This window comes from Chlamydotis macqueenii, chromosome 20 (genome assembly GCF_036417535.1).
Source record: "Chlamydotis macqueenii isolate bChlMac1 chromosome 20, bChlMac1.mat, whole genome shotgun sequence".
Taxonomy (NCBI): Eukaryota; Metazoa; Chordata; class Aves; order Otidiformes; family Otididae; genus Chlamydotis; species Chlamydotis macqueenii.
The window spans coordinates 1,131,421-1,151,064 of record NC_141575.1 but is presented as its reverse complement, the minus strand read 5'-3'; the positions used below and the strand labels follow the sequence as shown (position 1 = coordinate 1,151,064).

The 19,644-nt window shown below is 46.5% G+C and overlaps 1 protein-coding gene across 10 annotated transcripts in view; it reads right to left on the bottom strand.

Annotated features, from left to right (window-relative positions):
* Positions 1-19,644, bottom strand: part of MAPKAP1 (MAPK associated protein 1) — a 105,146-nt gene that overhangs the window by 5,677 nt on the left and 79,825 nt on the right. For 8 of the 10 annotated variants that reach the window (XM_086763448.1, XM_086763449.1, XM_086763458.1 and 5 more), the window contains 2 exons: positions 12,611-12,751; positions 7,457-7,594 (listed from right to left, as the gene is read on the bottom strand). In XM_086763448.1, coding sequence (XP_086619574.1) covers positions 7,457-7,594; positions 12,611-12,751 — 279 coding nt within the window. The other 2 variants (XM_086763452.1, XM_086763450.1) reach the window with 2 other exon arrangements.

Genomic DNA, 19,644 nt, shown 5'->3' with positions numbered 1-19,644 from the left:
CAAGGGCGAGCTGAACGGCGGCAACTTCAGTATTTTGCAATCAGAATTAATTGGCTGTACAACGGAAAACACACATTATCCCCAACAATCCTTATCCGCTAAAACGTTTACAGCAGGCCGACGAAATGACAAACTCATCCGTTATCACAGGCTTTTGTCCGACACAGGCGCCAGCCCCGGGCCAGCTCAGCGCACCTGAGCAGGTTTTGTGCGGGTGCCCCACGCCAGCCCCGCTCCTGCCGTGCCTCCGCAGCCCGCGCTGGGGGTCACCTCACTGCGACAGCAGGAAAACACCACCCACCCGTGGGCGGCCTTTGGCCCCAGCGCTGAATGCTGATACATCCTCCCTACCTCCGGCACGCTAACAGGCTCCAGCGCGGGTGCACCCGCAGCAACGCCCGTGGCAGGCAGGCGGAGCGGCAGGATGCGCGTTCACTGGGCAGGAGGAGAGCTCACTGGCTCCGCAGCACAACGTCGTAAACGCAATTGTTTGGTGTATCTCCTAATTTTTAACAATTCAAATTTTTACAATTTAAAATTATTTAAAAAAAATTTTAACAATCTTAATTTTTACTATACTGCCAAAACAAGTGAAGGACGAGGCTGGTTACGGCACAGCCAACATCCCTTCCAAACCCAGCAGCACGGCCAGGTGCAAATCTGCTGCTCCCGTTTCTGCTCTGTCTTAGGTCTGGTGAAACCACATACAAACTCTTCACCAGAGAGTCAAAAAAACCAATACTTTTTGCCTGGAAAAGATTGGAAGGACGTGAATTTGCACAAGAAAACACAAATTTTTTTTACTGAATCTACCAAGACTGGAAATGTTTTTTCCCCACCCCCCCGCCAGACCGTACCAAAAGCCTCTCCTCCTCCTGCCAGTGCCACTCTACAACAGCATGCACCGAATCAAATCACTAATTGGGCGGAGGATGAAAAGAATATTCATGACCTGGACAAACAGAAAGCAAACACTGGGAAATGCAAATCTATGTTAATTTTTCAACATACCTTGATGATTGCTTTGTCATTGCAGGGCCATGAGACAAAAGCCAACAATTAAGAGTTATTAGTGGCATCAATAGCTAGCGAAAGGCCTCTTACGAACAAAACATTGAGGGGCATCACCTGACATCATCACAGATATTCGCCATTTCAGAAACCGTGACTACAACAGGATCAAACCTGAAACCTCTGCTCACAGCCGCAGAAGGGATTATGAAGAATTAGAAATACACTAGTAAACACACAAGGAATGACGGAAATCAAATACACGTGAGCGATGTTTCTGTACAAAGGCAGATGTACTGCAAGCACGCCAACGGGAGCCTCTGCTCACCAGCCACTCTCGTATTTAATCGAAAAGCTCTGGGGATGGGCTCCGTGTTTGAAACCCCTATGTGCTACCTCAAAAATGATGCCGTGACCCTGGAGCGGGGCCTGAAGGTCCTACAAAAATGCAAGTGTTGTATTACCATCAAAACACCCCTCCTGACAAGCTCTAATAACAAGAAAACTTAGATGTTCTCTTCCAGCGGGATGTCGGGAACAGCACCGCAGCCACAGCCGGATCAGCAGGGCCACAGCTCCAAGCTCCGCTGGGGACACGGGCTCAGCAGGAATGTCGTCCTGAGCGTAACAGGGGGGCCAAGCCCATGTCAGGCCAGCGATATTTCTCCGAGAGGTGCATATTTTAGAGGCCATGTCTCCTTCAGAGGCAGTGAGTGCGGTCGAAGTTATGGATGAAATCCCGACCAGCAGAACCGATGAGTCTGGACTGCACACCACGGACCTGTGACGGATCTCCTTCCCACCACAGCATTATGTAAGTGGGAACAAAGGCTGCGACTGTTAAGAAAAAAAAAATAATAGTTTTCCCTATAGCTTAGGTCTTTATATTCTACCGTAGGCATACTATAAAACACGGCTACTAGCGGGTCTCTTGTTTCCAGATGTCCTGAAAGCAGAGTTCCAATTAAGGTGCTGCATACAAGCACTTCCACGTCAGATTGTGCTAACTGTTCACACATCTGGATTTTTTTTTCCCCACAGTCTTTTGTTTCTGCTTTGAATTATTATCACAGGCAGAATACTAATAAAGATTTTTGCAAGAATGGTGCAAATTGAGGAGGAACTCGGGGTTGCCCAAAACCTCTTCACCAGCAACCTTGTTTGGGAAAAAAGATGATAAATAAATCAAAATGCACTAAGCAGTGTTTCCACATGGCAATCGCCTCCTTCATTGCGTCTGCACCTCATCAATCACGCCATTGTCTGCTTGAAAGGCGAGCCTTGTAAATGTCATATCCACTCAAGCCCAAGGAGAAGTGAATCAAAATGCAGCAAGGAGTTTTAATTGGATAGTGTAATTAAACTAAAAAACCCCAGCAGAATAGCTTTGACAGGATAGATGAAGACCCCTTTTAATAGGGCTACAAAACATATTTGTTAAAAGGATGAGGCAATGCACACTCCTGATTGCGCTCCAGAGGACTTTTACGGAAAGGCTGTTTGGAGGGATGGATTTAATAAGTCGCAGCCACGTCTGGCGGGGCCGCAGCAGGAGCCTCTCGCAGCGGAGCGGCCACCTCGCCGCTGCCCGCTCCTTCGGCCGCGCAGGCAGGCTGGCGCGGGCCCCTCGCTGCTGGACACCCCACGAACTAACGCCCGACCCGTGCGGCTGCGCGCCGGCTCCCCAACACCCCCGGCCTTCTGCCGGGGCTCAGGCTGGCCCCGCAGCCGGGCACGGTCCTGGGCCTGCCACGGTAAATGGGGAGCGCAGTAAACCCAGGGGCCATCTGCACCCTTGCTGCCTCCCCTCTGAGGCACCGAGCTGTTCTGCAAACAGCTTGTCCACGTGCACCAGGACTCATTTCCTTCTGCTACACGCTGCCAGACTCCTTTCGCTCCAAGCCTGAAGTTTGGGAACATCTTCTCTGCTGAACCTGTTTTCTACCTTTTGATCAGGATCTGTGATTAGTCTGCTATCACGTCCGAAGTTTCTTCTGTCATTTCACACGCGGCACTATCCGTAGCGGGAGCACGACTGTTAGGAACAACCACACAATATTTTGTGCATCATTTGCAGAGCACACGGATAATCGTTGCCTCTCTGCTCTGGTCCCACGGCAGGGCTCCGAGCAAATGTGCAACATCTCTATCTGAGCTCCCCGAGCCGCAGGAATGCACGCCTCCCCAACGCTTTCTGTGTGTTTTTAGTCCTTTCACAACCCAACAATGAATTCATTAAATTGCTATTATCCCCCATGCATAATCTGGAGGAACTGGATATTGAATTAAATCATCAAATACCTTTAGCTTTAAATGAAAACTACATGAAAGCATTTCAGGCATCACTCTGGCTATCACTTACAGCCAGTATGAACGCTGCTAGAAAAGCTATTTTCTTGCAGATGTGGAATTCAATGGGAAAGACTGACTCGTGTAGCAACATCAATCAAAACGTCGGCTCCGCTGGCAGCTCTCGACAGTAAGGCAGGTTCAAAGGTCACAGGATAAAGAAAAAGCCAAGCTCTGGTTCAGCTCTAATATCTCCTCGCTAGAAGTCTTGCAAAGGTACCTACCCCCCTTCTGTACCAGGCGCCTTTCATTAATCTTCTTGCCATCTTTTTTAACTAGTCATGCAGAACCGCTCGATAGCGAGACATATAATGGGGAGGCCCTGTGCCTATTACCAGGTTAACACTCTGTTAAGCCCCAGTGCAACAATGGAATAAGAATTTAAAGGAAATCCTAAGGTGCAGGGTGTAAAGCAGGCAATTAAATTACAAACCGAAGTTACCAATGTACTCCGTGACCTACAGAACACCTTTGTTTAGACTACCTCAATATTAAGGAGATTTTGACCTAGCAATTGAGATGTTTCTGCTTTATTAGAAAGAAAAAAAAAAAAAGCAAGAAAAGGATCATAGAGAACATTTCTTCAGTGTTTCAAGTAAATAATCAAATAAATCTGATTTCTGCTGCTATCACAGAATACGCATGAATGGAAGAAACCCATGTGTTTAAAAATCTGTAACTCTGCCCACCTGCGTATCCTCAGTGCCACTACAGGCCAGCCCTGAGGTCTGCTCGCCCCTCCGTGCGTCGGACCATGGTCCGTGGTGCGGACGCCGAGCAGCCTGGCAGCCCCGGCCCTCGGAAGGGACGGCCACAACGCATCCATCACAGCCACACTTTGTCCACAGTGCACTTTGTAAAGAGGCAGCGGTCAGTGACACTGAAGTTTCTCCCTTGTCCAAGTAATGTAAGAGACATTAACAGAATCAGATTTCCTTTAAATTACACTATTGCAAAGGGATATAATTGTATTAAACATATTATGTTGCTTCCTTAAGACTTTATATTATGTACACTTAATTGAGATACAAAGCTCTTTTCAGCTATAAAAATGACAACTACTTTATTAAGGCTTAAATCTTATTTCTCAATGATAGGATGCTTCCTTTCAAGACTCGAAACATTCAGAATCTCTCGTGATAATCAGACCGAACCTGATTTAAAGAAGCCGTTTGTACGCAGTGTCTTCAGGTTCTAATGGCATTTGATCGGCCAGCAGGGCCATTACCTCTTCCCTCTGTCTAAATTCAGGGAGTCTGATTTAATTTACCAACAAACATTCAAATGCTGACCCAGGCGTACTACAAGGGCAAACAAAAATCATCAGCCATTCCTGCCTACAATATCCACACTAATGGCAAATTAGATGCCAAAGCTTTCTGTTTTCATTTGCTGTTTGCCCTGGACGCAGCTCTAGGTTCTGCGAGCTCACAGCACAGCAAAGCTTCAGCCCTGTCCAGAACAGCCCCACGTCCCTCCGTAAGCATTCCCAACACGCCACCTCTGAAGCTCTCGAGTCCTTTAGCGTTCACACAAGTGACACTAAAGCTTTGCTGCATGAACCTGTCTTTTCAGAGAAAACTAACAGAAAATAAGCGCGAGTCTCTCCACTACGCCCATGCACATGGGAAACTGTTTACATTTCTGCAGAAAACTATCAGCAAAAACTCAGAAACCTCTTTCATCTGCAGGAAGCAAGAGCTGAGTATTACACTGTGTTAATTACCCTGTTCAGAAGAGCAACTGTTGCAGAATCCTCCAGCTGTACCAATCGCGGTGCCCAAACGCCACTCCCAACAGCCCCTGCCTTTACTAAAAAGCAAGGTCACTTTTGGAGGCTCTTGAAAACCCTTCGCCTCCCTTCAGAATTACAAGTCAGTCTCGCAACACAGCGCTCAGCTTTATTACAAGCCCAGCTGCCAGCGTCCAGGGAAGGCAGGCAGCTCAATAAGCATACACGGCGCTCTGGCCGCCGCAGCCGTACAAGCACTGCTACATGTGCAGAGCACTTCTGAAAGACGAGATGGAGCATGTTTGTGTTACAAGAGATAAAACCATGAAAACAAAATATATTGCAGAACTCAGAGACCTTATCTTTACTCAGCCTCTCTTTCTTTGCAATAATTCATTCAGGGAAGATCCAGGAATAATTTTTGATGTAAACTCTGCTACAGACATACATCACTATGCTGATAAAAATCACAGACAAAACTTGTGAAATACAGTGAGTTTCATTCCTTTATGCTACTAAAATAACTTTTTTCCATTTAAAATTCAAGAGATACTGATCTGCTGTTAAGAGTTACCCAAAATGTATCATTCTGAGACGTCACACTAGAAGTCTCTTCTACTGCCCTAAAATAATGACTTTTGGAACATCTTCAGTGAATGGGGAAGAGGTCAGCAGATTTCAGGGGGAATTATTTTCTCCTTTTGGAACTATGCAGAACACTTATTTAATACATAAAGCTTATGATGGCCATGTGAAAATGAGTGAAAAATCTCAGTATCGTAAAGGTTGCCTCTGTCGTAACCTGTGAGCATCTTCTCCAAAGGGACCACAATTCTTCATTCAATGGTCTCCACAGGAAGGTACTGCCTTTCTGCTGCTGGACCCCATTTGGGGTTCAAATTCTGTCCCTTATTTCTGCCTGAGTGGGCAGGATTTGGGTAGAAGCATCATCTCCCACCACCGCAGGTGCGGCCCCTGGGGCTGCAGAGCCCCAGCCCCTGCAGGACGCAGTTCGGGAGGTGTTCAGGGACAGCTTGAACGTCTCAGGCCATGGTGTCAATGGAAGAGTGACTGGAAACCTCAGCTTTCAAGGCTGGCTTTTCAGACACAGCCTCATTTGCTGGGCACAGTTTTACCACCACAAGTGTTTGCACTTGAAATGAAGTGTGGCTACAAACCCAGAGGTGTTAACACATTTACAAGTGCAAACCCACACTTGAACTATAAAGACAACTGTTACACATTTTGGACTGCCTGGTCATGAGGGAGCTCTCTCCTTGGGATCAGGCCTTCCCAAGGACCATGAAATCTTGCTGGAGAGACAGAAAAGGAAGACAATGACTGGACTGAGAACATGAAGTAGGAACGGGTAATCAAGGGGAGAAGGATATAGTTCAATAATTGCTGATAAAATCTGTGGCAGCTATAAATTTACTCTTCCAAGAGAATGCAACAGATCATTACCTCTGTAAATATGTAGCACATAACTCTCCCTCTCTGTCACCTTGCAGATAAGTACTTAATACCTAGCATCCCTACCCTGCAAACAAGTGTAATAAAACCCACCTGAGCCTTCCAGCCGCAGTTACTTTTTGATAGTAGATAGTTACATTTTGGCACCACTGGGAGACATTGCCCAGTTCCCCCTGGGCCTATCTTCTGCTTTTTAAGGCAAATTTCACAGATAAAGACTCTCATTACTCCACTGATACAACAAGCAAAAGCACTTGGCTTTCGAAGTCGCGCTCCAAAGGTAGCAAACCCTGACCTCTTGTTGATGACCGTCTGAACTGGGACGTCCAACCTGACCTCCAGCCAGCTTAGCTGTTGCTGCTGGCCAGGCACAGTCACGCTTTCCTGAAACCGAGCTCTCCAGCAGCACGTCGTAATCCTGGTGACCCTGCAGCCACGGTTGAAGCAAATTTAGGCTGTGCTGATACTTACTGTATGTCCGAGATCCTCAATTGCACCTAAGAAATTGTTTAAAACCAGTCTGGATGTCAAGAAGTTAAAAAAAAATTGCTATTATTTGAAACAGATATTTGATTACCGTGCCATGGGGCTAGAGACCAGCTAGGGAAAGGCAGTGCTCCCTTGGTGTGGCTGTATGAGCAGCTACTGACAGCGGGCAAGAAACACTCCTAATGAGGCCGTTAGCTGCAAGCAGCATTAGAAGGACACTCATAAAATGTGTATCTGTTTCTGTTGTGTTCTCTGTAACAGAACTGAGTCAGATTAAAAACATCCTATAATGAATAAAATACACCTATACAAAGAAAAGGACACGGCAGCAATAATTCTTTGGACATCTAGCACACACAGGGAGGGAGAGAAGAGAGGACATAAATAAAAAGGACTACTCACTTGGGCTTTTTTCTTCCGCAAGGTCACAGGCACAGAGGAGTTCAGAATCGATTGAAATGGGTTTCTGCTTAATCCAAAACTTAGTGCTGGCCTTCTGATTAGTAACAGGGTCTATCTCTACCTTGTCTCCAGAAATTCCTGAGATGAGAAAGAATAGAGAGCCACAATAGTGATCTGTTTAAGTGATTTCATATCAGCCGTTTGACACACTTTATAAATCTTAAATGGGATGAAAATATATTGCCCTTTTGGGCTTTCTGAAAGCACAGGAGCTTTTGAAACCAAAAGCAAATGGTTATCAAACTGCATTGGTAATCTGCATTTTATTCCCCTGCATAAGCATACCAACAAGAAAGAAACATCACAGAAAAAATTATTCTCAACACTTACAGAGCTCTTCTGGAAGCAGTAGCTACAGGAGCTGTAAGATTTATAAAAAGATACTGCTAGTTTTTGCATCACCACTATTGTGTGTAACAGACCCTCTCACACCATCCCTGTTCCCCCTCCTACAGCCTACACACCACGTCCTCTGCACGAGAGGACAACACCCGTGTGCGGCATCACAGGAACGCGCATTGTGTTACCCAGACACTCATAAACAAAGACATCCAGTCCCAGAGATCCTCCGCGTTTCCACACTGCTGGCATTTTAAAGCCAGCTCTAATTAGACTGCTTTGAAAGCAAGCTGAGGATTTGTGTAGCTCCTGGCACGGGCGCCGGGCGCTGCTTCCCAACACGGGCTTCCCCAGATGGCTGGCGCTCCGCTACCGCTGCGTGTAGGCTGACCTGGACACGGCACGCTGCCACACACGGATCCTGCAGCAGACCTCTGGTGAGCCAGAGCAGAAAATCCCTCCATCATCCCTCCACACGGCACTCCCGAAGTCGGGCAAGAACAGCCTTTCCCGCGGGACGCTGCCGGGGCAAGGCGGAGGGCTAACGGCGCGCCAGAGCCGGCCTGGGACGCTGGCTGTAACTTATAGCAGTCTTTACCATGGTACTGTGGAGCAGAAGCCCTGCCACGCTGCACTGATGAACAGAAGCGCATTGTTCAGCAGCTGTTGACGCGACTGAACAAACTTCCCAGCACGCTTTTTACATCAAGACGAGTGGAGCCTTAAAAATAATTACATTTCTTCACTCCTGAGTTATAGGTGAAGCTCATGAGAAAGTGCCAAAAGGAAGCAATACAGGAAAAAAGTATTCCAACATAATTTAACTCTTGCATGTCTGGGAAAACAGCAGAGAGAACCTTTTCCCTCTGGAGGGCTTTGGCTACGATGATTTCAGACAAACACATATGCTTGGCTCGTCTGAAGTACAAGAAATCTAAAGGAGCTGATGATAAAACTTTTAAGACATGTGACAAAATAAAAGTAAGATGTCACACACATAAGGACTCTCCCAAGCCCTCCAAAATTAACCGAATATTTCTTAAAACTGCAGAATGCAAGCCACGTTCGTTTGTATTTCACATAACTCCAAAACCAAAGCGTACAGCCAGCCAGGAGCAGACACCCACGGCAGGGCCCTTGCTGCGGCCGCTTCCTCTAAACACAGGGTTACCTTCCTCTTACCCCGCTATTAGGGTTATAGTAACGCCCCCGGCTCCCCCCCTTCGATTAATCCAAGAATGCGCTTTGTCATTAAACATACGTCACATCAGCGAGATCACATTTCAATTAAGCATTGTATCAAGAGTCCAATTAACACAAGGACTGTTAGAACTAGGTAATTTGAGCAGGCTGACTCTGTATCTGGAGCCCATTTTGTTCTGTAATTCAACTTTTGACAGATTATTTAAAATCAGTATTGTTATTTCACTGTAACAGCTAATTATTCAAAATGGCATTTTCTGTAGTTTAAGGAAAATATGTGAAGTTGATGGTTAAAGTTCTTATTTTCTCACTGAAAAAAGTCAAGTTCTAAAAATAAAGGTGCAAATTCCTTGTGTGCGAGGGTTGTTCCCCATCCCTCCTTCTAAAAACGTCACCCCTGAAAATATCCTTAAACATTTTTCACTGTATGGTCCCGCAACTTCAGAATTCACAGTCAGTCAATATTGTTAACGCACCTTGTTAATTTGATAGGATTTGTCAGGTAACTCCACTGGAAAATTATATAAAACTGTTCCAGATGAACAGATGATAGTGACATGAATTAAAGTGATAGAACAATAGTGGAATATAAACCAGAAATGACACCCAAAGTGGCTGTTGATTTATTGCCATCCTGAGTTTGGTTCTGGGCTCCCATGTATATTAGTGCTACAAATCTGGGTCCATTTAGCAGAGAGATGCTCATACATACATCACCAGCTCCTGCTCCAAGCCAAGGTCACTCCCCGTTGCATCAATCTTTTCAGCAGAGGCTACTTCACCAAGCACGGATTTTGTAACCATCTCAGATGGAACAGACTTCCTCCTCTTTCATCTTTTTTTTATCATGTAAAATACACTTTAACTTCTATTATTTTTATCTGCAAATTGTTGCTGTATACTTCATCCATTATTTCTGTATCTCGACACCACTGGCTTAAGCTCACACACATCCAAAGAGCACATTGACAAAGAATGTTGTCTTTTTTGTGTTATTGTTCTCACAATCTGTATGTGTTGAAACCTAAAATCAGAACAGCATTGTGTACGTGGCTTCTGCAGTCTCTGTTTTGCAGCACAGATTAGTCATACTCAAAAATCAAGTAAAAATGCTGCTTCTACTATTTTTTTAATTCATTCAGTTTATCAAAAGAAATGCCATCCATGTGTCAGTCCACTAACACTGTTCTGCTCTTGCTTCCTTTGTTGGGGTCTGAAACTGCCCCCCCTTTCTGAAACACCTGCCAGCAGTAATTTTCCAAGACAATATGCTTCTCTTGGCTTCGCTAATGTGATACACAAGCAAATGTGTTTTGTTCCTTCACAACACGATGGACCCTTTGTGAAAATGTTAAGAGTACTACTGTATGTGCACCACACTGTAACATAAGCTACAACAAAACCTCGGATCTCAAACTGCTACGGCTAAAGCTTTCCACTGTCATAAAAATATCAAAGGTGGTCGTTCCTCCCGCGGTCACTTACGTATCACTTTTTACTGTCAAGAGCAGCTATGCACAGTGTACCGAAGATTGAGCTTGCTCCAGTGTTTTCAGTAAACTTTGCCTCAAATTCAATGATCAGGCCTCCAAACAGCTAAAACGTTTCAAAGAGTACCAGTATGCAATCATTAATTCACAATCTGTTCCATGCAACCGAAATAAAATCCAGAACCCATTCCAATTCGATGGCGTGTGTATGTCTCACAATGCCGGAGCGAGCTGCAGGCAGTGGGGCTGAGCTACGCTGAGCGCTTTCTCCACGGCTTCTGGGCTCTGTCACACATAAACACCCTTCTGCGTGATGCCTGGGAAACTGGGGCTCAGCCCCAAAACCACGGGGATTCTCTTGGTGCAGGCACCGTGCAGAATTTCAGTGGTGCTGACAGCCAGTACGCTCCTGCACAGCTGCCGACAGCATCCATACCGTCAACGGAACGGTTCTGCGTTCGCAGGGTCCTCCAGAAAACTGCCGCTGTGCTACGGCTGCTACGTAAAACCGATGACATAAACATGCAACAGAGAAAAGTCTTTGCAACTGGCTGTCCTTTAACTGACACAGAATGGCTCCCCAATCACAGTTACTGATGAGCAATGAAAAAAACTAGAGATATTTTTTTTACATTTCAGATGGTATGGAGCAGTCTGTCACCTGCAGAAGATGAACACATTAACGCTCGGTAGCACTGATCCAAATAGCACCTCAAAGCTTATTTATGCCTAAAAAACTCTGGAGAAAACCCAGTCACATACACCTGCTCTGAATTTATTTAGAGGGTTTGATGGTCTACATTGATCTCTAAACTTTGAATATCTCACTGGGGTTTTCTTTTATTTTGTAGAAGTAATTACATTATAAAACTCACATTGTCAGTGTACTGCCATCAAAAACATACAAGTACACAGATTGTTATAAAAGGGAAATTTTATGGTCCTTACACTGCTGGACAGGGTCAGTTCCTGCACTGCTGCTCAAGTTAAGCCATTTGTTTCATTTAACAGCTCTTTCTCCCTTAACCATTTATCTTTAGTGATCTGTCATGACCTTTTCAAGCTCTCATTTCTGACACTTTCCAGATACAGTGAGTCAAACTTCACTGGAAACAAACTATCACACCCAGCCAGTTTGCTCCAAAGCAGAAAACATGCCCGGTGCTGTCCTGCCTCAGCACCAGCATATAAATCCTTCCCTAACAAGACAGGTCAAAATAAACTAAGAAAGCCTCTTCTGCAAAAATTCTAGTCATGTACTTTTATATGTGCTTAAGGATGGAAGAATGAAGAGACTGTAGTGATAATAATACAGGAATTGCTGTAGTGTAAATTTAACAGTTCTACTGAATCCTACAGAGTAGATGCATTTTGTAAACACTACGGCACTTAGCATTTTACTGCTGAATCGTTTCTTTATGGAAGGTATTTGCAAGAATGTCACAGGTCACCTACCAATGCATCATTAATCAAATTTTCACAATTTAAACACAAAGATCAAAAGCCATTCCATCATTTTAAAACAGTAATGGGGCTTTTATAATTCAAGATTCTGTCATCCCTTGGCCTTCAGGTTTTCAAAAGCATTCAGAAAGCTAATAAGGACCATACAAAACCTTTAGAGAAAGCTGGTTTTATCTTGGTTCACCTCAAATTTCCACTTGGTTGTTAAAATCTTTCAGTCTCGGAAAAGGAAAAACCTGATCATTCCCAATTTTGCATAGCCTCATTTAAAAATAACAAAACAGTTGGCAAGAAGCTTTCCATTAGGAAGCCTAGATGAAAAAAAAAGAGACAGGGTCATTAAATAATAGCCTTCTTTCAGAAGAAACATGTGCTAGCTGACTGTGGATAACAAAAATACTGAAGTATTTTCAACTGACAGCAATTTTTTTTAACTGCTGAAATGCTAGTAACACCTTCAAGTGATGTGCTCCACGATAAAAGACCAATATGATAACGACTGCTTTAAAAACGCCCGAGATGGACAGTTAGCTATTAGAGATGGCCAAAGGTTTGAACCACTCCATTTTCCTAAGCGTTACCGTACGGATTGATTTACCTAACTGAACATCAGTGGTGAATCGAAGCCTATGGATCATGCTGACTTTGAAGGACTTGTAATGGTGGCTACTGAGCATGTCCTGAACAGTAGCTATATCGATCTGAGGGTCCTCCTCCGAGACCTCTTCTCCTCTTGAACCTGCAAAACAAGCCAACAATAATGAACGAGAGGTTTAAAATACAGCATCCCACTCAGCTAGCACGCAAGTACGGCTGTGACATCTGCGGCTGCAGATGGCTTTTTAAGAAAGAACAAAATGCCCAAGTCCGTGTCTCTGGGAGGGGACAGTTCTCACCCTTCATCCAAAGATGAAATCAGTAATTCGTTAAGGACATTACAACACACGTTTGTATCCCACACAGGTGACACGAGACCCCTGGACTGCAGACACCTGGGGGGGCTGAGCTGCTGGGACCCCCACCCCGACGCCCGCAGCCCAGCACCCCGGGAAGGAGGCTGGCCAAGGGGTCCTGTCCCCAGGCAGGGCAGCATCTTCAGGTGCCGCCCTCGGCATACGCACTAGCACTGTTCTGCCGCGTTTCAGCGAGCCCCCAACGTGGGATGGGACACCAGCACCTTGCTGCGGCACTGGCAACACCTCAGGCACTCTGATCTCAGCCCTGCGGTAATGAAGCCGCACTTTATTTACTGATTAGTATTCTCATTACTACTGCAGGTACTGGCTTTATAAAAGGTAACATCTCATTAAGCCAAAATGCCAATTACTGAAAAAATATAACGCACTTTAAAGATTTTTTACATTTTATGACATTGGATTAACACCAATTTAAACATTACTATAATGCGATATATAATTTTGTACAGAGTAATTTCTATGCCAGCTGCTAATAAAGCATCTCAGCTCTAAATGATCATTCAGATGCTGTTAGATAAAGTGGTATAAATACGTTTGAAAACTGATTTAGCTTCTTACAGAAGATACTGAAGAATGACACGTTTTGTTTAATATCCCAGCTAATGTAGTCCTAAAAGCTGAACCAACTGCCAGTTCAGAGTACTAAATTTGCTGCAGGAGATTAATGAAAATTTTCTATTTTGCTGAAATTTTAATAATGGGAAGATGAGATGATGGAATTTTAGTACAGGTCTTAAAGATCCAGCAAAGCAGGCTGAGAACTTGTCAGGTTTTTGCTATTAATGTTGTTCGAGACTTGCACAGTTGGAGCAGCCTCACAGTAACGCTTCCTGCGCTGGCCTTTCCCTCCGGGGATGTAAATTCCAGGCCCATCGGGGACCTCGGCTGCAGGGAAGCCATGGCGGGTTTCCGCCCCGGCGACAGGCGCGTGGTTTGCCAGGAAAGGCCACGGCTCCCAGGGGAGGAAAACCCTGGCACCTGCCTCAGACCCAGTGCTGATGCAGAAGCAGGCTCCCTTTAACGGGTAATTTTGAGATGCAGAAGTACCCACCGGTGGCTTTAGCAAGGGAAACCCTTGGGGTGGTGGGCGTAAGCAGGACAAACGTAGAGAGGGAGAAGAAAAGCCCCACCTGAGCACAAGGCGTGTGGCTGGCTGGCTGCAAGCATTCCCTTCTCTGTCGGTTAATTCAGCAACAAACGTCACCGCTTATGATCAATATATTTCACGGCTGCACCAAAGTAAGGCTAGCATTTGCTGTTACATGACCCAAAATATGTGTTGAGAGCAGAAAGCAGGAGATCCATGTTTCACAGAGGCCACACAAGCCTTCCACCCTGCCCTCAGGAGAGCGCGACGCCCGCTCCTCGCGCTCCTAACGCAGCCTCCCGACACGCGGCTGGGGGCCTCTCCTTGGGGAAGGGAGACAGCAAAGGGTTAACCTGCAAATTGGGCTGTGCCATCCAGCTTGAAAGAAATCCAAAAATCAAATGAAACAGTCTACATGTGAATTTATGCAGAGCCATCTTAACACTGCAGCCACTCTCTGCTCCAGAATGACAAGATAAATTGTAATGGCTCCTTCAGAGACATGACGATGTATTTTGTCAGACCCCCGTGTTAATGTCTCTATGCTATGGATTATCATAATGTATCATGTCAAACCCTCACGCTGCAGTTCTTCAAAGATACACCGAGATATGTCAAACTTTTTGGTGCACTTAAAAGCGTGAAACACTGCGGCACGGCGGTGCTGAAAGCAAAGCAGGAGGCTGGCAACGGCACTGCCGCCCTGCGGTCCAGAGCGAGCTGGGACCCCCCTGCAGTGTGGACACTGGGAAATCCTCCCTCAGCCCCGGCAGTGGCTCCTGGCCGGGCGGCCAGCCCCGTCCCTGTCCCCACAGTGTGCGGTCACTACAGCACACACCGCTGACACAACCCGCAGCTCCGCGGGACCAGGCTGTGACACCCGGGTGTCCCCCGGCCCGCAGAGGAGTTAGGGGCTGGGGACAGATGGGGACATGGAGGGGCAGGGAAGGACCCTGGGGGCTGCTCCAGGGCGTGAACCCCAGCAGGGAGGCCGCTAGCACTGCCCCCAACGAAGCCCCGCTCCAGGATTCAGAGAAGCCGCCTCCCCCAAGCCTTTGGACGTTGGGGTGCGCGGTGCACAGTGCGCTGCCTCCTCCCAGCGCCGGGCTGCGCGCTAACGGCGGGCAACAAGCCTCTCACCTCTGTGCAACGGGCAGCACCCCACAGAGCGGGGCTGTACATACCACGTTACACGTAAAGAAGCGTTAGCACCAGCAGACAAGCCGATCAGTAGCGGTAAGAAAGTCAGAAATAACACAAAGAACAGCAACACATTTACCCCGTTCCCACAGCTCCTGTGAAATGTTCTTACAACACCTCACGAGCCCAAGGCTCCCAAGGACGCTCTGCAGGTACTGCTGCCTTCGCGTGCCCTGCCTCGAACCACCCCACCTCACCCTCCACGCCGAATTACGGCAAAGCGGGGACACCACGTCTCGACCTGACACGGCTGTTATCAAGCGGAGCCTTCTCAGATTTTGCACACCCAAATTAAAAGTATTAGAAAGAAAATGAGCAGCCTGCCAGGTCATATCCAGGGAAAGAACTGTCACTGTAACTAAAAACACGAGCACGTGGTCAGTGTCTACGCGGCAGGAGCATCGCGGGCCGCAGCCGGAGCAGCCGAACAGCGGGATTTTGCTCTGGAAGCCGTTCAGTTCCTCCGCGTATCAGTAACCTCTGCCGACTTTGTTTTATGAAGCTTTGTGAATGGATTCAGGTTTACAGCTTTTCTACAGTTGCTGCTCTTGGGAGAGCAGCCAGGAGCTCCACCATCAAAGCAGATCATCTGTCTAAAGATGGCAAGGCACGCGGACCCCTGAGGGGGCACTGGATAATAGCAGTAATATCAGTAACAACAGAGAGAAATGCCCTGCAGGGAAAAACCTGACTGCAGAACTTGGCATATTGCTCTTACCCCGCAGCTCCGCGCGGATGTCTGCGAGACTGCCGGCGCTCGGCGGCGGAGGGAAGAGCCATCTCCACCGGCTGATTGGGGAAAAAATCATAAAAATATTTTCCACATGCAAGCAGCTGTGAATAAACCTGTCAAATATTTAGAGGCCTGTCAGGGTATTTGTAATGGAGATCACAGTGTGGCTTTTGAATGTAAAAGCTTCTGCTTGGGAAGACAATCAAGTAAAGTGGATGCTCCAGGTCTATCATTTAGCCCAAGAGCCGACCCAGCAACAGGCTCTGCTGGCAGAGAGCGCGCTCGGTCCTGGGAGGAACAGATTCCTCTTCAGAACCAAACTCCTCCACATAACGACGTGGAGACCCCGTTCGCAATGACCTCTGTATTTTCCCTTACAGTCCACCTAATAAATGTTTACTTCATGGAAGAACAAGTGAAAAAAGCTGGAGTCAGGTGTGGGATAAACAAGGCACAAGACAAGAACCTGCATGAAGTGCAAAGCACAGCTACGAGGGAGGCTTTTCCCTTAGCCCAGGACAGGGGTTTAGTTACCGGGAAAGCAGGGTAGGAAAATCCACAAATGGAGCAGGAAAAGAAGCAGCTTCTGCCCCGCCATCCCCGAGCCAGGGATGGAGCAACACCTGCACAGCTGAACAGAGCCTCCTGATCTTCCAGCACGCTGGCACTGCCACGTCTGGTGCCAGCCCCCACCCTGCCTCGGGAGCTGGTGTGCGAGCAGAGCGAGGTTGGGGCTCGACATGGGGCTCCGGCTGGCAGGAGGCACGGAGGGCCAGGGCAACCATCGCCTGCTGCCCGCACGGCCGGCCGACTCGCCCTGCACCGGCAGCCACGGCTTCGGTGCTGCACCGGGCAAGACCAGGGTCACTTCTGAGACCAACCCTGCCACCTTGCACAGCTCTGCTCCCTACAATCGCTTGTACCCAGCAGCATCGACAGGCACCCCGGCAGAGCAGCACCTGGCCGCGCTCGGGGCCGCACACACCGCGCAGGCTGCCCCACGCCGCTGGGCCTCAGTTCGGTCGGGTGCGGTTCAGTGGGGAGCACGGGCAGTCGGTGTTTGCAGAGTCCGTCTCCTGGACGGAACCGCAGACACGGCACGCTGACAGTGTGCTCACAGAAACAATGTTTTTAAATCCCTGAAACCAAAGCCACCATGCGAGAATATGTGGCGCTGGACGAAGGGAGATCCCATATGGAAGCATATGCGTTCCATGCAGCTACGTGTCTTCTTTATCAGCCTGGTTCTTATCAGCTCTCCTGTCTGGTCCTCACCAGAGGAGGGACTCCAACAACCATACAAACCATTAAACCTTCTTTTTTAAAAAACCTTCTTCTTTTTTTTTTTTTAAAAAAAAAACCCCAGAGTGGTGTTTTCTGCCCACAGAATCTAAATAAAAAGCAAAAATGGTATCAAGGGCTACACACTTCTACACGTTAAGACGGCCACTGTGGTGAAGCTCTACGGCATTCCAGCAGCCACAGCCACGGCATGAGCCTGCAGTCTCTACGTTTGATGGTCATCCAGAAACCCGACACATTTCCCACTCTGGAAACAACAGCTGCAGGTCTGTACTCTGTTGTTAGGTTTCTTTGGTTTGTTTTAAACTAGGTTCAGTACAGAGGCAGTATTTTTCTCAAGTACTTGAACTACTGTGAAATAACAGAGTTATATTTGTAACTCAGCCCAATCCCCTCATAGAAAACCCTGATTTTCGGATGAGACAAACAGTACCGAAACAACAGGCACGAGAGGCATGAGTCCGAAAACAAGTCAGAAGCTAAAACAAGGAGCCTAATCCGAAGGGCTCCTGTAAGCACTAGAGGACGCACAAAAATGTCACATTAGTAATGTCAGAATATGGAAACGCTGAGTGTAGCCTACTCAAGAGCAAGTGAGCCTGTATTTCCTCGACAAAGCAATAGGATACAAAGTTAACTGCATTGCAAAAATGTCCCTTATTACTTTAATGTACTAGTATATTGCTTAATGAAAGTTCTTAATTGTAATACAATTAATTACATACACAGAGTCCCCAATTACATTTTCCAATAAGACATTGGCTTTGGTACAGGTCTAAAGGCACTAAACCAATTTTAATATATTAAGACCAATTTCCCTTGAATACTAATTACTATCTAATGATAAAATGAGAAAGAGGAACTTTCCAGAAGTAAGATGGTAAGAATAAAACTAAATTAGCCATGAATAGTCTGCTGCTGCACATATAAGCATTGCACGTTACCAAGTGCGGTGTTTCAGTTGAAAGATCAATCTTGGGGTGAGTTTAAAAGTTCTGCATACTGGAAACAGTTCATTAGTTGGAATGCTACTAGTAAACGTGGGGTGGATGGGGGTTCTCTCCATACATATTTCTTCATAACGGAAACTTTTCTGTTTCATTTAATACCCTCAAAAATAAACTTTCTATTTGCCCAAAGGAAACTGGCAGCTATTTCACTAGCAGGTGTTTGGCATCATACATATATATATTTATAAATGAATACGAGACTATGAAAAGCACATAAGAAAATAATAGCTGCTGTAACTGAGCTTTTCCTGACTGGCATATCTAAGCCAAAAATATTTTAAATTAAAAAAAAATGCACAAAATTAGTATTTCATTTTGATGTTGGGACTTTCAAGCTATTATTTTATTTATAGTGCAAAACTGTCAATATTTCTATCCTAATGCCACGCCAAGATAGCTCTTTAAGCACTACAAAATCCAATTTCTTATTGTGTACTGGGGGAACCAGGCTATGCTCAATGCATGAATTATGACTGATCTTGTATACTGTGTTGTCCTTGAACATCTATGCGTGCAGGGAGTTCACTGTATGTTCCACATACATCCCTGAGCAGGGACAAGGGGAGATCACTTAAATTCACCCACATTTCTGGGGAGAAACTATAAGCAGAAGATTTCTCCTACCTTCCTTATTCAAGTTTGGTATCAATTCAGAAAACATTCAGTAATAGCACAGCAGAAAAGAGACAGAATTCATGTAAGCATTTATTATTTTGCCCGATTACTGTCAGCCTTGACCAAACTTGACTTGCTCTTGATCTCCACACAGTCAAAGCACCTGTCTTGCCTTCGCTTTGCCATGTTCCAGGCGCTGGCTGACAAACACCAGACCCACGAAGTGGACAAACAGCCATCACCTACCAATGTGACGCCGTTGCAGGAGGGGAGGATAGCGGCTGCAGCAGCACCAGGAGCATGGGGAGCCCTCAGGGTCCAGCCCAGGGCGTCTCTGTTAGAGAAAATCACCGTCCTAGCTGGGGCTCCAGGTCATGCTCTTCCATGGGCACCATGAATTTGCCTAACGAGGGCCAGGGGAGCTCAGGAACTAAGAGTACTTTTGACTTGACTGCCTCAGGGATCTACTCTACACCTTCCCACGTTCTGTTCTGCCAAGGAGCTTGCTTTTGTGTCCCCTCGCCGAGGAGAGAAGAGGAGCAGTGGCTGCACAAGGACTTCAGGGAAAGAGAAGAGTGTTCCCTCAGCATTCCGACTGACATTTATTTTGAGACAAGGCTTCTGAGGCTCTCCTGGAGCATTGGCTACTGATGCAGAGTACACCAAAAGCCTCCTGCTAAACCACTTACAAATTTACAACAGATTTAC